The following is a 17,710-nucleotide window of genomic DNA, read 5'->3' as shown; positions in this document are numbered from 1 at the left end:
GCTTTGTATTGTAAGACAAAGATGCTACAATAAGAGAAAGAAAACCCCACCAATCAAATGACTTCCTATAAGCAAGCACTTGGCAACAGTGGGAAGGAAAAACTCCCTTTTAACAGGAAGAAACCTCCAGCAGAACTAAGCTCAGGGAGGGCCGGCCATTTGATGCGACCGTTTGAGGGTGAGGCGAGACACGTACATGATCTCAGGTCTAACATGCTTGACTTACAATCTCAACCCTACTATGTCACCATGTGACCATTTGACAGGATATAGCTTCTTTTAATAATTCAAACAAGTTCACTTTCATGCAAGAACATGCTTAAAACAATTAACCTCTTAACATCCACCTGTACAGGTATGTATATATGGATTTTTCATTTTTTAAGGTAAGCCTAAATGTAAATACAGAAGACCCATATGGTCAAAATGAAATCTAACCGTTACCCTTAGAGGTCTGCAGTCACCTGCTGGATGTTAAGAGGTAATAAAAAACCACACACACACACACAAACACGCAGCTCCTGTACCTTTCCATCTCGGTGCACCACAGTATGTCCTCCTTGTTGTCCATGTAGACGGGGAAATGCTCGTCTTTCCCCTGCTTCACAGAGTTGGAGCGTGTCGTTATCGTACGCAACTTCTCAAACTGGAATTAGCATCCAGAACCAAACACGCACAGACAGACACAAACAAACAAACCAACACACGCATCCCTTTTAATCCTACAGCCTACTCTCATTTTCAACAGCAGCTTTCTGTGATTCAGACACACAAATACACACTCTCTCACAGAAACACACACACATACACACAAGTGGATACCTTGGCTGTGCGGCCATGCTCCAGGCACTCCTGTAGGTCCAGCTTGTCGTTTGCCATCGGTGTCAGTGGCCTGCGGTATTTAGAAAAGCACAACCTAAAGAAGAGTTGCATTTTCAATTCAGTAAGGAAAACTCGTAATCACCCTGCAGCTGACTTTCCCAGGTGTCCAGCTGCTGTCTGTTCTTTAATTGCTTTCGTTTTCTTATGCTTTCAAACTCAATACTGACATCATTGCTCTAATCCAATCATCTTCTTGTACACCTTCTCCAAGTCAATCACCCTTCACACTACACTTCTGTCTTTTTGCCTCTCAGATGCACATTAGTGCAACCCACCTCCTCCCCATCTCCGCCTCATCCTGGTGACTCAGAGCTCCGTGCAAGCCTCCATCTTCACCACCACCAGTGTCTAGACTCTGGGGGGTCCTGTCCTCTAATTCCTGCTACTACTGAGATTTTGTTCTGCTACGATGGGTCATCGGAGACTAATCGCCAGACAACTGTATTGAATTCTGTATCTCAATAAATCATGTTCAGTTCTTCCAAATGATCTCTCCTTACTGAAATAAAGTGAACAAACCTGTGGTGTTTGTGTGTTTGTATCACCTGGACATGCCGGGCAGGTTTCCCCAGAAATAGCGAGCGCGGTGGGCAGCAGAAACCTCCTTGGCGTCGATCATCACTGGGTTGCACTGAAGAGGAATATGAATGTTATGTCATACTGCACCACGGCCCTGAAGACTTACTTTTGACCTAACTAATGGATGGATGGATAAATGGATCCTAACAACCTTCTGTACCACAACTGAGAATGTCCTGTGGGGATGTAGTTGGGGGGCTTTTTTTAAATTTCACTTACAGAATAACTGCTGTGGGTTTGTTTGCCGTACCTCTAGAAAGCGGGAGATGTCCCGTTTGTCACTGACTCCCATAGCGACCACGTTCTCAAACAGCCAGAAGAACGGCCTCTCGTCGCCGGGTTTTGGCCGCGCCTCATGCAGCAGACGGTAAAACTCAAAAAACAACCGGCCGGTCCCCTCTGAAGGAAGACAGGGAAAGTTCAGCCTCCTTATTTCATTTAGCACAACGAGCAACAAGTAAATGATTATACGAGTGCTTCCTACCATAAAGTCCTTTCCTTGCAGGGTTGACTATGGAAAGGTCGTTGCAGGGGCTTCCTCCTATCACCAGGTCAAATGGTCCCCATTTATCGATCTGTCGGTGGAAACACAGCACGTTAAAGATTACTGCCTTTAACATAATGTGAGGAAATTTTTCTGGTTACGTTGTGGTTTTGAGGAGCAATAATGATTTCTCTTACATGTTTGCGAGTTACGGTGCGTACGTCTCCCACGTACATGATGCGTCCCTCGTGTCGAACCATGCCGACAGTGATGGAGTCTTCACACACTTCTGATGCAACATACTTTTCGACCTGGATGCCCAAATCTTTCAGCACCAGAAGACCTGACAGACACACAAACATCATGCTAAAAACTCTTTAAGGGTTTAGGTTTTAAGATGGCGCGGCCACGTCCAGGCGCCTTCCTGACTGCTCCGCGCAGACTATGCACCTTTTTAGTTGTTTATTTATTTATTGCTTTGTTACCTAATGCATAACTACTGCCTTACAACTGAGGACTTTCAAGTCAGGACTTTCCATATAGGTGCTGTGGAGAGCATCCTCACACAGAACATTGCATCCTGGTATGGGAAGAGCTTTGTTAAGGACCAAAAAGGTCTTCAGAGAGTGATCCGTACAGCAGAACGCTGCTGCAGGGCTGCTCTCGCCTCCCTTCAGGACATTTACAACAGGAGATGCTGGTCCAGAGCAGCTCAGATATTGAAGGACCCGTCCCATCCCAGCAACAAACTGTTCCGACTTCTGCAATCAAGGCTCTGCGCCATCCGAGCAAAAACAGAGAGGCTCAAGAGAAGCAAGTGACACAGGAGTCATTGTTACCACATTCGCATATCATTCCTGATCCTTCTGGCTTCACTACGGCACAAGACACTTTAACACCCCACTCACACAATGTACGTTCTCAGATTTATTTATTTAATTTATTTATATAATTTATATAACTCACTCACTTACTGCATGCACATAATGTCCTCTTTGTATATATTAGCGTCTTGTACTTGTATAACTATGCATGTGAAAAATAAACAATCTTGAATCTTATTATAAATGTTTATCTTTTAAAATAGATATAAATCCTTCCAAAATACTCAAAGCTTCTAACAGAATGTGGTGAAACAACATTTATAACATACAGCATTTATAACAAATACTTAAACCCGCACAGTCAGAACGCCAGGCTGAGCCAATACCAGCTGTTCATGTTTGTCGTGTTCATTTTTAACTGCTTTGACAACTTTGGGATGGATGAAGTAAATCTTACTTTGTCTTCACATTTCTGTTTTATACTTCCACTTAACCACTTTTCTCATTTACCATTAAATTCACTTGCTTTATTTTTGTTTTATGTGTATCTGTATTATTTTTTATTTCATTTTCAATGGCAAGCTCTTCAATGAAGAAGAGATTTTAATCTGAGAATATCGTGAGCTGCACCAAACTTTTTTTCTGCGACTTAAACTGCGTAGAATAAGGATGTGACAGGATATCTTTATATTTCTTTTTGTTTCTTATTTAAAGCAACACACCCCGATTATGATGGCACAAGTCGTAAGGATAAAGGATCATATTAACCTGTTAATCAATAATTTATTGATGATGAGAATAGTGGTTAATTGCCGCTCAGCACTTACACACCTGTGGCAATGCCATCGAATAAAGAGAGGACTCTGATTGGTTGCCTCTTCTCTGCTGCAACTGGGGGATACAACTTGGCCGGCTCCTGAGAGAGGGTTAAGAGGAAGAGGAGATCAAATGAGATATCAAACTCTACAGTACGCAAAGGCAGAGAGCTTCTCCTGATAATGATCTGCTCTTTACTAAAGAAAAAAGTCAAGAAGAAGAAGAAGGAGAGAATATCAATAGTAAAGGTGAACATGATCTGTTTTGATGTGCATTAACCTTCGTGGATAATTGAGAGCTGACGAGCCCTGGAGCGTAACCCACACTGATCTCCAGATAATTATGTTTCCAGCTAACTGTAATGATTCACACTTCAAAGTTCTATAAAGGTTATGACAAGAGATAAGATGTAAAGTGGCAGATACATTAAATTTAGCACAATCCATTGACTTACAGCATGCAATGTGAGCTTAAATAAGATGTCTGATATTCACAGGCTGCTGTAAGAAGTAATACAGTACCGAAGAGCAGGATGTTTATTAATACAATATAAAAGCAGCTTAATGAGCCATCTGAATTTGATGTTACCACTTACACAGTGACACTTCGGTGTCATAGCCCCCCCATGCTTCATAACAGCTATTCTCAAACTGCATTTTTAAAAATGGGCTATGGTAGGGACTGAAAGAATGAAACTTGAGCTACAAACATTTGAAAACGAGTATTATTCTCCAGACTCTGTATTTATGCAGCCTTAATTAGTTTTTCATTAGTATTGTGGTTATGATGGCTAGCGTTGATCCATAAATTGCTGTTGAACTGCAGGTTAATGAATCCTGACAGGAATTCTGAGGCACCCCCTCTACCCCTTAGCCTGGAGGAGGCTTTAATGTGCTTTACCTGGTAATGATCTGGGCGGATGGTAATGAGGTGAGACACCTGTAAATGTTTAAACATCTGTTAACTGGCGGGAATCACAGACGCCCTCTTCGTGTTGTTGTTTGGATATGGGAACAGATTTATTGCTCGTCTATAAATGAGGGCTCGAGCTCGCAGCCTCTCTCTTCCACCGGGTCATTCGGTTCGCTGGAACTTTGGTTGCTTTATTTATTGTTTTACTTGCTCGTGGCTTATAACTGATGAACTCGCTGCGTTAGTTATGTGTGGTAATTCTTTCCTACCTGTTGATCCTCGGTCGTGATGTGGCTAATTATTAAACTTGCAAATTGTAATCACAGCACATAAGAAGGTATATCTACAGTCATATTATCTACAAGTAAAGTAAAGTGAAAGTAAGAAAATATGTCTGCTTTTGGTTTCTCACACTGGCATGTGTAAATATCTGGGAATCCCCTTACTTCTGAAACAACCAGGACTTCATTAACGTGTTAGATGTTATGATGGAGGTCTTTAATCTTCATTAAGACTTTCACAGTTGATAAATTCTCTGGTCCTTCAGCCTTCATGGTAACGCAGAACAAAAGCAAGATATCAAAGTGCTTCCTGCCTGGTGTTTCCACCTTGTGACAGATGGCAGTTAAAGGGAACTTTGACACTCGAGATCTGGAAGAAACTATAGGCATCGCATATGAATGGCGTATCATGTGATATGATATGACATCATATGAAGAGCAGCATCTGGACAGGATAGAGCTGATTTGGAGGAAAATTTTTGGACTTGAAGCTGTGTAGCACCAAGTGTCAGGAATTCTCGAAACAGATGTCTGGCAGCCGGTCAGTAAAGTGAAACAGAAATAAATCTGGCTTCTACAACAGGTCTGTGATCCAAAGCAGATTTGAGAATCTGCAGCGAGCTACAAGAAGCACGAGCATCTCCTAACTGTTCCACACTTTTATTTTAAAAAAAGAGGCAATCATGCTTTTGAGGTTGTAGCTACCAAATGTTAGAACAGCCTTCCTCGGCCTATCAGGTCAGCCAAATCACTGGTTTGTTTTAAACAATCACTAAAAGCTAAGTTCTCTAGGTTAGCTTTTGCTTAATCTTTCACCCATTATTTTTGGCCTTTTGTTCTTCTGATATGTCTGTATAGGAGTGTGTATGCAGGAGTGAAAGACCCATGTGTTTGACTGTCTGTATGCATGTATTATATCTATATGGATCTCTCTTCATTCATCAAATATGGCGCCACTTTTTTCTAGAAGGACTCTCCTACATTATGAAAACAGTGTTAAAAACAGATCTGGACAAACTTTTTTGCTCTTTAACAATCCACACAAATCAATTACAACATGTGATAATAAAAGATTACTAATTTATCACCTCTGACACTCTTAACAACCAACAAGGCAATTCAAGCCCAACGAGTAAGGGAAATTGTTTTGTAGGAAGAGAGCATTCAAACTTACAAATTCCTGCTCGTGGTTGTTGGCAAAGAAATGCTGTAGTCTGCAGGGCCAGTCATCCCGCCGTCGCAGTAGGCCGTAGGTGTTGCGGGGTCCACACATGTAGCAGTTCCAGGGGTCTTCTTTGATGGCTGCCGCTGCCGAGCCAGCCCCGACCAGGAGATCCACGCACTCCACACAAAAACACCTAAACGCACACACAGCAATTCATCATGTCTCATGTCTATTTATCCACTCACTAACATGTCTTTGTCAAGTAACAAATAAAGTTCAGCCTTTGAACAGTGCAAGTCTCAGAGAAATTCCAAAAATAAAAAAGACTCGTAGGCTTCGTCTCGAACTCTACTGACAGTGCAATTAGAAGAAGACTGAAAAAGTATGACCTGTTTGTAAGGGTTGCTGGGAAAAAGCCTCTTTTCTCTAAAAAGAACATGGCAGCATGGCTTAGGTTTACAAATTAAATCTGAAGAAACAACAGACTTCTGGAACAAAGTCCTTTGGACATTCAAGACCAAAGTGGAGATAACTGGCCATAATGCACAACACTCAATTTAGCATATCAGCATAAACACCCCAAACCTGCTGCAATTATAGCTGCCAGTCTTTTAGGGTATGTCTCTACCAGCTTTGCACATCTAGAGACTGAAATCCTTGCCCATTCTTGCAGCTCTACAACAGAATGGCTGAAACTTCAGTGAACGTGAATAACATTGTAAGGAACAGTGAACCAAAATTCCTTTACTAGGATATGAGGATCTCATTAAGTCATACAGAAAACAAATACTTCAAGTTGTTGCTACTTAAGGTGAACCTACAAACTACTGAAGGTGTTGAGGTGTACCTGGCTTTTTACAGGACTGCAGAGAGTTCTTTGAAAAAACCACTTTGGACTGAAGCTCATTATTTTCATGTCTGATCTCTGCTCTGTTTGCAGTGAAAGGATTAGAGCCGAGATGCCAAAATCAACTGTGTACTCTCTTTTGAAATAAACAAATCCACATGAGCTTTGTGCCAATAAAGAAAGTGATTTATCACGTTTGGACATTTAGGTGTAAACTGTTCCTGTACATGTGAAATTGAAAACCTTAGCAGGACCTGAATGTGTTGAAAGAAGCTGCTGTTTGCAAACCCCTGATACTGACCTACAGCAGTTGTTGTTGCCACACATGAGCACTTCCCTGCCTCCACAGCAGATGGTGCAGTAGGACTGGTAGCCATCATCGTCATACTGGTAGGCGCACTCCAGGAACGAGTTCTGCCGAGGAGCAAAACACAAGTTTTTTTTTGTTTCTCCTTCTGTTCATTGAGTTTATTTTTACATGCCTGTGAACTACAACAGATTACCAATATGTAACCGATGTTCCAATAATATTGTCACTGCTTCCAAAACAGCTAGCTGCTTGGATTTTTCCCCTGGGGAAATGCAGCTTCCACACATACTGGGTGAGATATTTGTTGCTGGAAGAAATTTATCATGGAAAAACATTTTCTGGTTCCAGCTTCCCAAATGTGAGAATTTGAGACTCTTTGTATTATTTAGTATTGTTCTTAATATCTTTGTGGTCTGGATTGTTTTTTCATTCACTTTTGCATGTTGACAGGCAAAAATACTCAGTTAATAATAATAAGAGTGATTAGTTGCAGCCTTGGAGAACTGTACACACAGGAACCTTCATGTTGAACATGCAGAATCTGAGCATAACAGCTGAGATTTGGGGTATTCTGGGGCTGTCTGGGGTCTGTTTATGCTCACATCGTGTGAGTTCTTTTGACCAATCACATGCTACCTGATTACTTGAACTCAGTAGTAAGTTCAGTTTAAAATCACATGGAAGTGCCAAATATTCATAGTTTGTTTGTTTTATAAGTGTTATATAGAGTTAAAGCATTATGTTTTATATATGAGACCTTTAAAGCTGTAGCTCAACACCACTGAATAAAGCTCTGCAGTAAAAGCTACAGCAGTGCAATTGTACGTAGCATTATTGGGAAAACTTGTGATGCTGAAAAATGTATGAATATAGTCAAACTAATTTCACAAACTAACTCCTTCATCCACCTATGGGACAGTCAGATTTGACCACACTGAGAAACCTTTCATGTTTAACCTTTCATGACCAACCTGTGCTTTGGCCTCCGCTCACAGTCCAGAGACATGCTTGTTAGGTTAATTGGTGATTCTAAATTGGCTGTACATGTGGGTGCGAACGGTTGTCTGAGTGCACGGCGCCTGTACAGTTTGGATAGACTACAGCCCCTCTGTGACCTTAGGCTGGATAAGCAATTAAGAAAATAATATATAATAAATAATAAATAATAAAAAGAGGGATTCTCACCTTGCAGCCCTGGCACATTGCTCCTACAAACAGAGGATGCTCCAGGGAGACATTGAGGCTTCCACAGGAGATGCAGATATCTGAACAAAAACAGAGAGAAAATACAGACAAACTAAATCTACAGCATTTGTTAGTTTGTTTAAGTGTCTGTTTATATGTACTTTGACATTTTGTAGACAGTAAACACATCAGCTATTTGTCTAAAATGTAGGGACAGTTAAAAGGCCTGAATCAGATAACGAGACAGACTGCTGGAATAAGGTCTCAGTACATCTGCTATGCTAAGACAATCTGGGGCCGTATAGGGTTTGTGTGATTAAAATTAATAAATAAAATGAACTCTAAATTTTACAGGAAAGAGCAGAAAAAGTAGGAGTGATATGCAGTCGTTGGCTGGTCCAATTGAAGGCAGGTTATACAGATCTAGTAAAACTGATTTATTTTACAGCTTATGCTTAACAAGCGAAAGCTTAATAATAGTCCTTTATTCTTTTTTATTAGATGAATTTGAGAGACAACTACGAACCAAATGCCGGTTTAAGGAGATAAAGCATTTTTAAAGGATTGTGTCAATCTTTGTTAATCCTTTATTAATATTTTGTGTCATGTTATTACTCAACTTTGAATCTTCTGGATCCAAGGTTAACCAAAGCTAAGACAAAAGAAATACTAGAAAGAAAATAAAGTATCCCTTCTTTGGTTTAAATATGAATGACGGTTAAACAACTGGAGATGCTTTTACCTTCTATATTCCTGGTCTTCTTTTTGATCTCAAATATAAGTCTCTCTGGAAAACAAAACACAAGTTAGTTCAAATACATATAAACGATAACAACAATACAAGTTTAATAGAAGGTATGATATTATCAGCCTAGTGTGGGTTTAAAAGAAAGCGGAATATTAAACAACAATCTGTGTTTTCGTTTTACATGCTAAATGGACAAAATAAAAAGAAAGTTGTTTTTTTTTTATTTCAATTTTTTTTTTTGCATTTTTACCTCTGGTCCCTTCGTCGATCACCTCTCTGATCTTTGCTTTTTCTTGCGTGTTTTTGCGTGGTTTCTTTGCAGGTGGAGGTGTGTACGCAGCCTCAGGCTCCCCCCACATCTCTGGGTACACTTCCTTATATGGATTTTGTTCCTCTGTAGAGATAGGGGCATGAAGTTAACACATGGACACATTAAATGAACTAAAGCAGGGCAATGTTTGTACTGAGAGAGATCCATACAGCTTTATGGAGCGTACTTTTGATAACTGATAAATGTTTTTGCTTTCAGCCCCACTTTTCCTGTCAGTAATGACAATTTCTATGGTTTAGATAGAAATTGTTGCAGTAAATATTCTTTTTAGGATACGGGTCGTTTCTACATACAAATAATTTGTAACTTTTCCCAAAGGAAAATCACAAAGGCTGTAAAACAAAAACAGAAGTTTAACAGTTTCACCTGATTCTTTAAGTAAGACTTCATTTACTAAAGCAAAAACACATTTGGTTACCCAAATGCCCCCCCCCAACAAAGAAAAAAAAAAACAGCAGAAAAAGATATAAACATCTGTGGAATCAGATAAGACAGACACCCTGCCAAACCAATATGCCTTACGTGGATAGGAAACCCCATAAGAGCTGGAAAAAACCCTCCTTAACAGAATAATTAATACATTAATAATGAGCTCATTTGTCTTGTTTTTCTGCCAGTGGTGCAGCGACTGAAATCTAACAAGTGGAAGAGAGCTGGAGAGATCCATATAACATATAAAAGATGACTTTCACTTTGGTTGTTAAACAGACAGAAGGGACTGAATGAATATGTCATAATTGGAGTAAACTGATGATAATGATATCTTTATCATACACATAAACTAAAGAGACAGAATCAGCCAGGCAGGTAAATTAAAACTGCAAAGATTCCAATTTCAGACACTTTTATTACAGTGAACCTCAAGTTATCAGCAGCTGCATATAAGCAGAGTAGCATGTAAATAAACCACATTTTTGGTTAGATAGTTTCTCTATCACACAGATGGAAAAAAATGGTTGCCTGTAGCATCCTACGAAAGAAAAAAAACGACTGTGCGGCATTATGCTGACCAATATCAAGGTTAATCACTGCACTAGGTCTTTACTGCTATTGAACTCCAGTGTGTTGTATTACTAATCAATGCAGCGGTGCGTATCACACAACTGTGGTGCAAGATGAACGCTAATTTAAATGTTTATATAGAATTAAAGTGGACTTTCTTTAGAACTTTTAACCTTATTTTGATTCAGTTATCCAGTGTGTGACCCTCTGGAAAACTGCTGATTTTTATTTTACACTGTGGCTGAACACAAACTCAGCTTTGGACTATAGTCAGAGGCATACATGGATCCAGACACTTTTTTCACTAATTGTTTTCTTATCCAAGGCTAAATCCGTGTGTGGAAGCTCCAGCAGTGTACAGTTGCTTATCACAGCCAACAACTTATACAGCTGTCTTTGATATCCTTGTAGCTAAATGCTTTACATGTGCAGTGCTGTGAATGTCATGGTCAAGACTGCAAAATAAAAAACGTTATACCAAAGATGTGAAACATGAGTAAAAATGGCCCTGAAATCTGTCATTTCTCCACTTTTTTCAATAAAATATCTTGCTATTTCCTTTATTTTGATGCCAGCTTTACAGCCTTACAAAATGGGCACAGAGCTAAAATAATACTATTAATATTACAATACTATTATTATTATTTTGCTTACAATAACTCTACATCGCAAGGTTTTGTGCTTTTCTCCACCCTCACGATTAAACTGTAATGTTCACTGAATGACAGCAGACCCCGAATGTGAACGTTTTCAGAGTACACTCATTTACATTTATTAAAGCAAGAAGATCAAATTAAGCTCAAACTGAGTTAACTGAATTAAAATGAGTTTAATGTCTCTGGTATAGATACTGGGATCTATAAACATGACCTGGTTCAACTGGCCACCCATACTGTAACACTGCCTCTACCATGTTTGACAGGTGATATGTTATGCTTCGGCTCATGAGCCGTTTCTGTCCTTCTCCATACTTTTCTCTTCCCAGTCATTCTGGTGCAATTTAACCTTGGTTTCATTTGTCGAGATACTTGTATTTTAATGTTTCTACAAAGTCTAATCTATTCTTCTTGTTCCTGGGTGTAACCAGTGGCCTGTGCTTTTTTGTAAATCCCATGTATCTCCATTCATCAAGGTGTCGCTTTACTGTAGACTGACAATGATACGCCTACCTCTCTCAGAGTGTTCTTATTCAGTTAGATGTTTAGTTGTCTTCTGGGGATTTTCAGGCAAGAGTAATTTCTAAATTGCATTTACATGTGCTGTGTACTGTGCATTTACAGTACACAGCACATAGTGTGCCTCCTACAGTTGTAAACAGGTAATTTGATGTGCCCAGTTAACAATGATGGAGGTGGTGTTTGTGTGAGAGAAGATGACATACCCTCTGGAGGGTCCAATGATTGTGGACCAGCGGGCAGGAAGCCGGTCATGGCCCACTCTATCATCTCTCTGGTCTGAAGATCCACCCCCTCTGCATCATCACTGCCATCACAGGAAGGAACTGGCCTCCCCGCCCGGACGCTGGCCACCTAAACATAACATACACAAGCAGTCGAACTTATGTATATACCAAAGTTTCCGTATCATTAATTGGAAATAGAAGTGATGGCAGTGATGGAAAACAGTTTTTCATGTGGCTCCTATGGCAAGTTAAAACACTAATGTGGTTGTAGCATACGAGACACAGTGGGTGCCACTGAAGCTTCTCTCTCTCTCACTTTTTCACCAAAAACGAACCCCACACAAAATTATAGATTGGACTGCTGTTACCCACATGTTACCACTTTTAAATTGTGGGCAGATCAAGATGAGAACACCACCTCCACAAATGCAAAATAGCCAACCAGGCTGAGCGCACAAGAGAGGAATGACTCTTAGACCAGCACATTCATATTTTTTGGCTTTTTTGGTGTTTGATTTCATCCTGAGAGATTTATAGTTTCCAAGCCTATTAACATCAACATCAACCATCTACACACTCAGAGCAGAGATTAAATAGTGGGTTTGTTACCCGCAGAGCCTCGAAGATGGCTTTCCGGTACATGGACTGTTTGTTGTAGGTTGGCTGGTGGAAGGCAGATGAGAAAGCGCTCAGGGGCATCAACTTCTCCACACAGACCTACACAGTGAAGGAGGAGAGCCACAAATCATCATCAGAAAAGAAGATACCTTGAAATCTCTATTCTTTTAGAGAAGATTTTAGACTTTTAGACATAAAAACTTGGTCTTAGCTTACTAAATTCTCAATGTTCAAAATTCACAAAAAAATAAATTATTATATTTTCCCAAATGTCAAATTTTATCAAATAATTGTGAAAAAATTCATAAAGATTTCAGCCAAGGAACTGTAGCTTCAACGCAGTCTACCACAGACGATAGCTGAGTATCATATTTCAAAAGTTTTAATTGACTGACAATATCTCCATATGTTATCATCTGTAATTTTATTTGTTTACATTTGCTGCACATCTCTTTCTCCCCCCTTCAGAGGCCGATAAGGTGAACCAGGACTTGAGGCTCAATGCAGTAACTTCAGGTTTAACCCTGGATTCTTCAGGAATTACTTTATTTCTGCTGTTTGCCTGGGCTTGTCTGGGCTTCTCTGCTTGGGCCCAGACCTCCCTCTCCCCAGCCACCTCCTCCAGCTTGTCTGGGGGAACACCAAGGCATTCCCAGGCCAGCCGAGAGATATAATCTCTCCAGTGTGTCCTGGGTCTGCCCCAGGCAGGAGGCGCCCAGGAGGCATCCTTGTCAGATGCCCGAACCACCTCAACTGGCTCCTTTCGATGTGAAGGAGCAGCGGCTCTACTCTGAGCACTTCCCGAATGGCCAAACTTCTCACCCTATCTCTAAGGTAGAGGCCAGCCACCCTTTGGAGGAAGCCCATTTCTACTGCTTGTATCTGCGATCTCGTTCTTTGGGTCACTACCCACAGCTCGTGGCCATAGGTGAGGGTAGGGACGTAGATCAACCAGTAAATTGAGAGCTTCGCTTTTACACTCATCTCTCTCTTCACCACGGCGGAACACCAATCCGTCTGTCGATCTCCCGCTCCCAACTTCTCCCGTCACTCGCGAGCAAGACCCCGAGATACTTAAACTCCTCCACTTGGGGCAGGAACTCGTCCCTGAACCGGAGTGGGCACTCTACCCTTTTCCGGCTGAGGACCATGGCCTCAGATTTGGAGGTGCTAATTCTCATTCCCACCGTTTCACACTCAGCTGCGAACCGTTCCAAGGCGAGCTGGAGGCAATAACCCGATGAAGCCAACAGACCCACATCATCTGTGAAAAGCAGAGATGAGATCCTGAGACCTCCGAATTGAAAGCCTTCCGCCACTTGGCTGCGCCTAGAAATCCTGTCCATAAAATTATGAACAGAACCTGTGACAAAGGGCAGCCCTGGAACGAGTCCGACTTATTGCCGGCTATGCAGACCAAGCTCTTGCAACGGTCGTATAAGGACTGAATGGCCCGTAGCAATGGGCCAGACACCCCATACTCCCGGAGCACCTCCCACAGGACACCCCAAGGGAAACGGTCGAATGCCTTCTCCAAGCCCAGAAAACACATGTAGACTGGTTGGGCAAACTCCCATGCACCTTCAAGTATCCTTGAGAGGATGAAGAGCTGATCCAGTTAATATATAGATATTTCCCTTAAAACTGTTGCTCTTAAATAATATTATATTTAACCAACAGTTTAATTTAATTGTAATTCTAGTACATTTTCTCTTGAGTGCATTTTATTTTTAGCCACCACTACATCAGCATCAGCACTACATCATCAGATCTGTCTAGCCGTAGCACTAATGATACTCACCACAGAGAATTTGCCATCACCAAACCACATTACCCAGCGAGTGCCGTCTGCAGCTCGACTCCGGCCGCTCATCCACCAGGAAACAATCCGGCCGGGCCACCAGGAGAAACCTCGCAGCTTTCCAAACACCAGAGTCCCGATGCCAAAGCCCCGACCATCCTGTTGGCACACACAGAGAAAACAACTGATTTCTAACTGATTAAATAGCTGCTAAACTGAATATTAGAGTCTGAAAAATAGATATAATGGAGGAAAATTGCACTTAATCGTGTTTCCTTTCTATGAGGCATCTACAAGGGGCTCTTTTAGAGAGCATTTTGCTTTAGGGACTAAAAATGTAAACTTTCCTCTAGTTTTAAAAGAATGATGAGTATCTTAGCAACAGACTCATCAAATTAAAGGCTTTTTAAAACCCTTTTAATATCAAACAGAATAAAAAAATTTTTTGGGGGGGGGGGGGGGGGGGGTGCGGAAAGAATTACAACATACAAACAATTTTATCAGTGTTTCACAGAACATGAGCTGCAGCCATATATAGATTACTAAACAGGGCTTCCTGACTCCTTGGGCCCCTGGGTAAGAGCTTCTGTGTGATGTTGTGTTAATATTAATGGAAAGATATACTGTATTGATCCCACGAGGGAAATTGTTTTCTGTTCCTTTTTCAAAGTCTTAGAGTTCAACTAACTAACTACAAAAAAGGGCAAAAATATCCTACAGAGATGGAAAACAACCTCAAAAAACAACCCCCCCCCCCATCCTCCCACCCACAAAAACATCTAATCACAAGTCCTCTGGAAAATGGGGGGCGGGGGGTGTCTTTTACTTGTCCACGCTCAGAGATGGAGTCTCTCGCAAGTATGCAAGTGACCAACTCATCTTGGCCTCACCAAATGTGAAAACAAAGAGAATACCTGCACTCTGTGAAAAGTGTGCTTCTTAATATTGATCACAGGGCCAGATGAAGATGTGTCATCACTGTAATCCTTTAGTGCTTCAAACATTACCTGCAGCTGTCACTGAGCTTCCATTTGTTCTGAGCTTACGGTAGTTGTCATGTTCTAAACTTTCTTTATATACTACACTTTCAAGTATATTTAAGTTGCTGTGATTTTATCTAAGGAATCAAGAGTCTAGGGGTTAGTGCATTAATCTAACAACTGAGCGGTCCCTGGTTTGCGACTGGGAGGGATCATAACCCTAACCTTATTCAGCAGTGTTACAATCTAGTGTGCAATTAATGCTGGTCGCAGGCCTGAGAAATGGTAGGTTTCTTCTGGTGTAAAAATCTCAGTCAAATGAAATATGTGGATCAATCTCCGGCAGGAAATAAAAGAGCAGCTGAATGTTGTATAGGCAAAGTTTTATGTCGCTGGCACTAAAATTTATTTCATTTCTCAACAAGAATTTCTGTGTTTTTTTAAAATATAGAAACACATTCCACTGAAGCAATTTTACAGTAATATTGTAATTAGGTGAACAAGAACCTTCAAGCTGTTGAACTCTTATCTCTGAGTAAAGTCAGCAAAAACAATCACAAGCTGAGAAAACTTGAAGCACTGAATCATGCTTCTTCTGTAGTCTTTTTTTCAGTGTAGCAATGACTGATAAAATAGCCACAAAATGACTACAACTTGGCCTCTGTGTATAAAGTGTGGCCCGATTTTGCATTCATTGGATCCATATAAGACCAACAAGATTGGCTGTTGGATTATAACCTATTAAAAAATGACTAGCTAGTTCTTGCTAAAACTGTCTACAGAAGTAAATAGAATTTATTCAAGATGTTTAAAAAAATCAGTATTCATTGTTTTAACATAAATGGGATCATTTCATGTACAACAGTATATAAATAACAAGAGACAGTTATCAAGTACATTGAAACTAAACAGGTCAAGGACATCAACATCAACTCAAAGAAAACAATGCTCAACCCACACTTGTCTCTGTCAGTCAAAACGGATTTGAATTGATTAAAAGGAATTAGCTTAGTATCTAATTTTTCAAGCTTCTGCAGATTGTTCCACTTCTGTAGAGCACAGTACATAAAAGCCAGTTTCCAGATTGCAGTATTAGCAGAATATTATCTTCAAGGACCAAATAGAGCCTAGTGTAAAATTGATCTACAGTTAAACAAAGAAATGTAAGATTCCCAGGAAGCTTGCCAAGAACTACTTAAATAAAACACTTTTCTCTTCTCACTGTCACCAAACTTCCTCATATTGATCTTGAAGTTGTGTTTTAAAGCCATGCCCAGTTAGGAACCTGAAATTAAAATATTATACTGCATCAATAGAGTTTAAAAATAGAAGCAGAAGAATGTGTCTAAATTAGTAACAGCTAAAATACTCACTGGACAGTTTTCTTGACTGGGATTCTTTCTATAAAATAAGACTTAGTTCATGACATTGGTTTTTGAACCATAGTCTTACATCAAGCCAGAAATGTGTGTGCACATATGTATTTAGTTGTCACTCTTTAAATTGGTGTGCAAATAGAAATATTCAGTTGGTCATCACTATATATATTAGGGGTGCAACGATATTCGTATCGATATTGAACCGTTCGATACAGTGCTTTTGGTTCGGTACGCATATGTATCGAACAATACAAAATTGGTAATTTATTTTATCAACTTTCCTTCTGACGATGCTGTCTGTGTTGAGCGCTCAGTGAATCTGCGTTCGACTACTCCGCCTAGGCTGCACTGTCGAGCGCAGATCCACTGAGCGCTCAACACAGACAGCATCATCAGAAGGAAGAGCGCAGGGCAAGCTAGCGAGACAGAAGTTAAGCTCTCCTTGCAACATGGCAAATTGAACCTCCCCCACCCTCATTCAGATCTGGCGTTTGGAATTATTTTGGTTTTCATGTGACGTATGACCCTGAAGGTAAGCGAGTCATGGACTAAAGTAAAACAGTATGTTGGATGTGCCACGCAATGCTCAATTACATGGGTGGGAACTAGTGTGTTAGCGCAGTTAGCTCGTTAACGCGTTGGCCGTCCAGCCCCATGCACGGGGCGATCAGGGGTAACTCGTTAACGGAGATTTGCCGTGTTGTGGCGTTAACGTCATTTCAACGAGATTAACGCTAACAGCACTAGTGGGAACACAACGAATATGACTGCACATTTACGCCGACATCATCCTAGTGCAAAGACAAGTGGAAGCAGACAAAAACAACAAGCACGCATGCTACAAACTTTACCCGAGTCATTTAGACAGCCGTTAGCACATGATTCTCCTTATGGGGACCTGATATGTTTAATATGCTGCTGAGAATATAGCCCAGAAGAAGCGTATAGTATAGCTTTTATTTTGGAAAGAGCCATTTCTCTGTAATAAACTCTCTTTTCCAAAGATGAGTGATTCCTCAATCAGATACAGTGCTCGCAATATCGCTAGCCCGACGTCCCGGGGCTAGCGATTTTTCCAGTCGGGCTACCAAAATCTATTTCTTCCCTGCCCGTCGGGCTATCGTAGGAAGGAAAAATATATGTCAATGCTTTTGCATTCTTTCG

General features: G+C 40.7%; 1 protein-coding gene across 5 annotated transcripts in view; it reads right to left on the bottom strand.

Annotated features, from left to right (window-relative positions):
• LOC146617401 (DNA (cytosine-5)-methyltransferase 3A-like) overlaps window positions 1-17,710 on the bottom strand; it is a 95,715-nt gene that overhangs the window by 3,647 nt on the left and 74,358 nt on the right. For 2 of the 5 annotated variants that reach the window (XM_085372340.1, XM_085372343.1), the window contains 15 exons: window positions 14,188-14,346; window positions 12,378-12,485; window positions 11,748-11,895; window positions 9,284-9,427; window positions 9,028-9,072; window positions 8,286-8,365; window positions 7,092-7,204; window positions 5,953-6,136; window positions 3,601-3,685; window positions 2,143-2,288; window positions 1,946-2,036; window positions 1,712-1,860; window positions 1,428-1,513; window positions 823-916; window positions 528-646 (listed from right to left, as the gene is read on the bottom strand). In XM_085372340.1, the coding sequence (XP_085228466.1) occupies window positions 528-646; window positions 823-916; window positions 1,428-1,513; window positions 1,712-1,860; window positions 1,946-2,036; window positions 2,143-2,288; window positions 3,601-3,685; window positions 5,953-6,136; window positions 7,092-7,204; window positions 8,286-8,365; window positions 9,028-9,072; window positions 9,284-9,427; window positions 11,748-11,895; window positions 12,378-12,485; window positions 14,188-14,346 (1,751 nt within the window). Of the gene's footprint in view, window positions 1-454; window positions 647-822; window positions 917-1,427; window positions 1,514-1,711; window positions 1,861-1,945; window positions 2,037-2,142; window positions 2,289-3,600; window positions 3,686-5,952; window positions 6,137-7,091; window positions 7,205-8,285; window positions 8,366-9,027; window positions 9,073-9,283; window positions 9,428-11,747; window positions 11,896-12,377; window positions 12,486-14,187; window positions 14,347-17,710 lie in introns of those variants that run through there. The other 3 variants (XM_085372341.1, XM_085372344.1, XM_085372342.1) reach the window with 2 other exon arrangements.

Source organism: Diplotaxodon limnothrissa, linkage group LG15 (genome assembly GCF_057381915.1).
Source record: "Diplotaxodon limnothrissa isolate DT_005_m linkage group LG15, D_limnothrissa_male_GT1.1, whole genome shotgun sequence".
Lineage (NCBI taxonomy): Eukaryota > Metazoa > Chordata > Actinopteri > Cichliformes > Cichlidae > Diplotaxodon > Diplotaxodon limnothrissa.
Note: the sequence above shows the minus strand (reverse complement) of the source record. Positions and strands in the feature narration are given on the sequence as shown.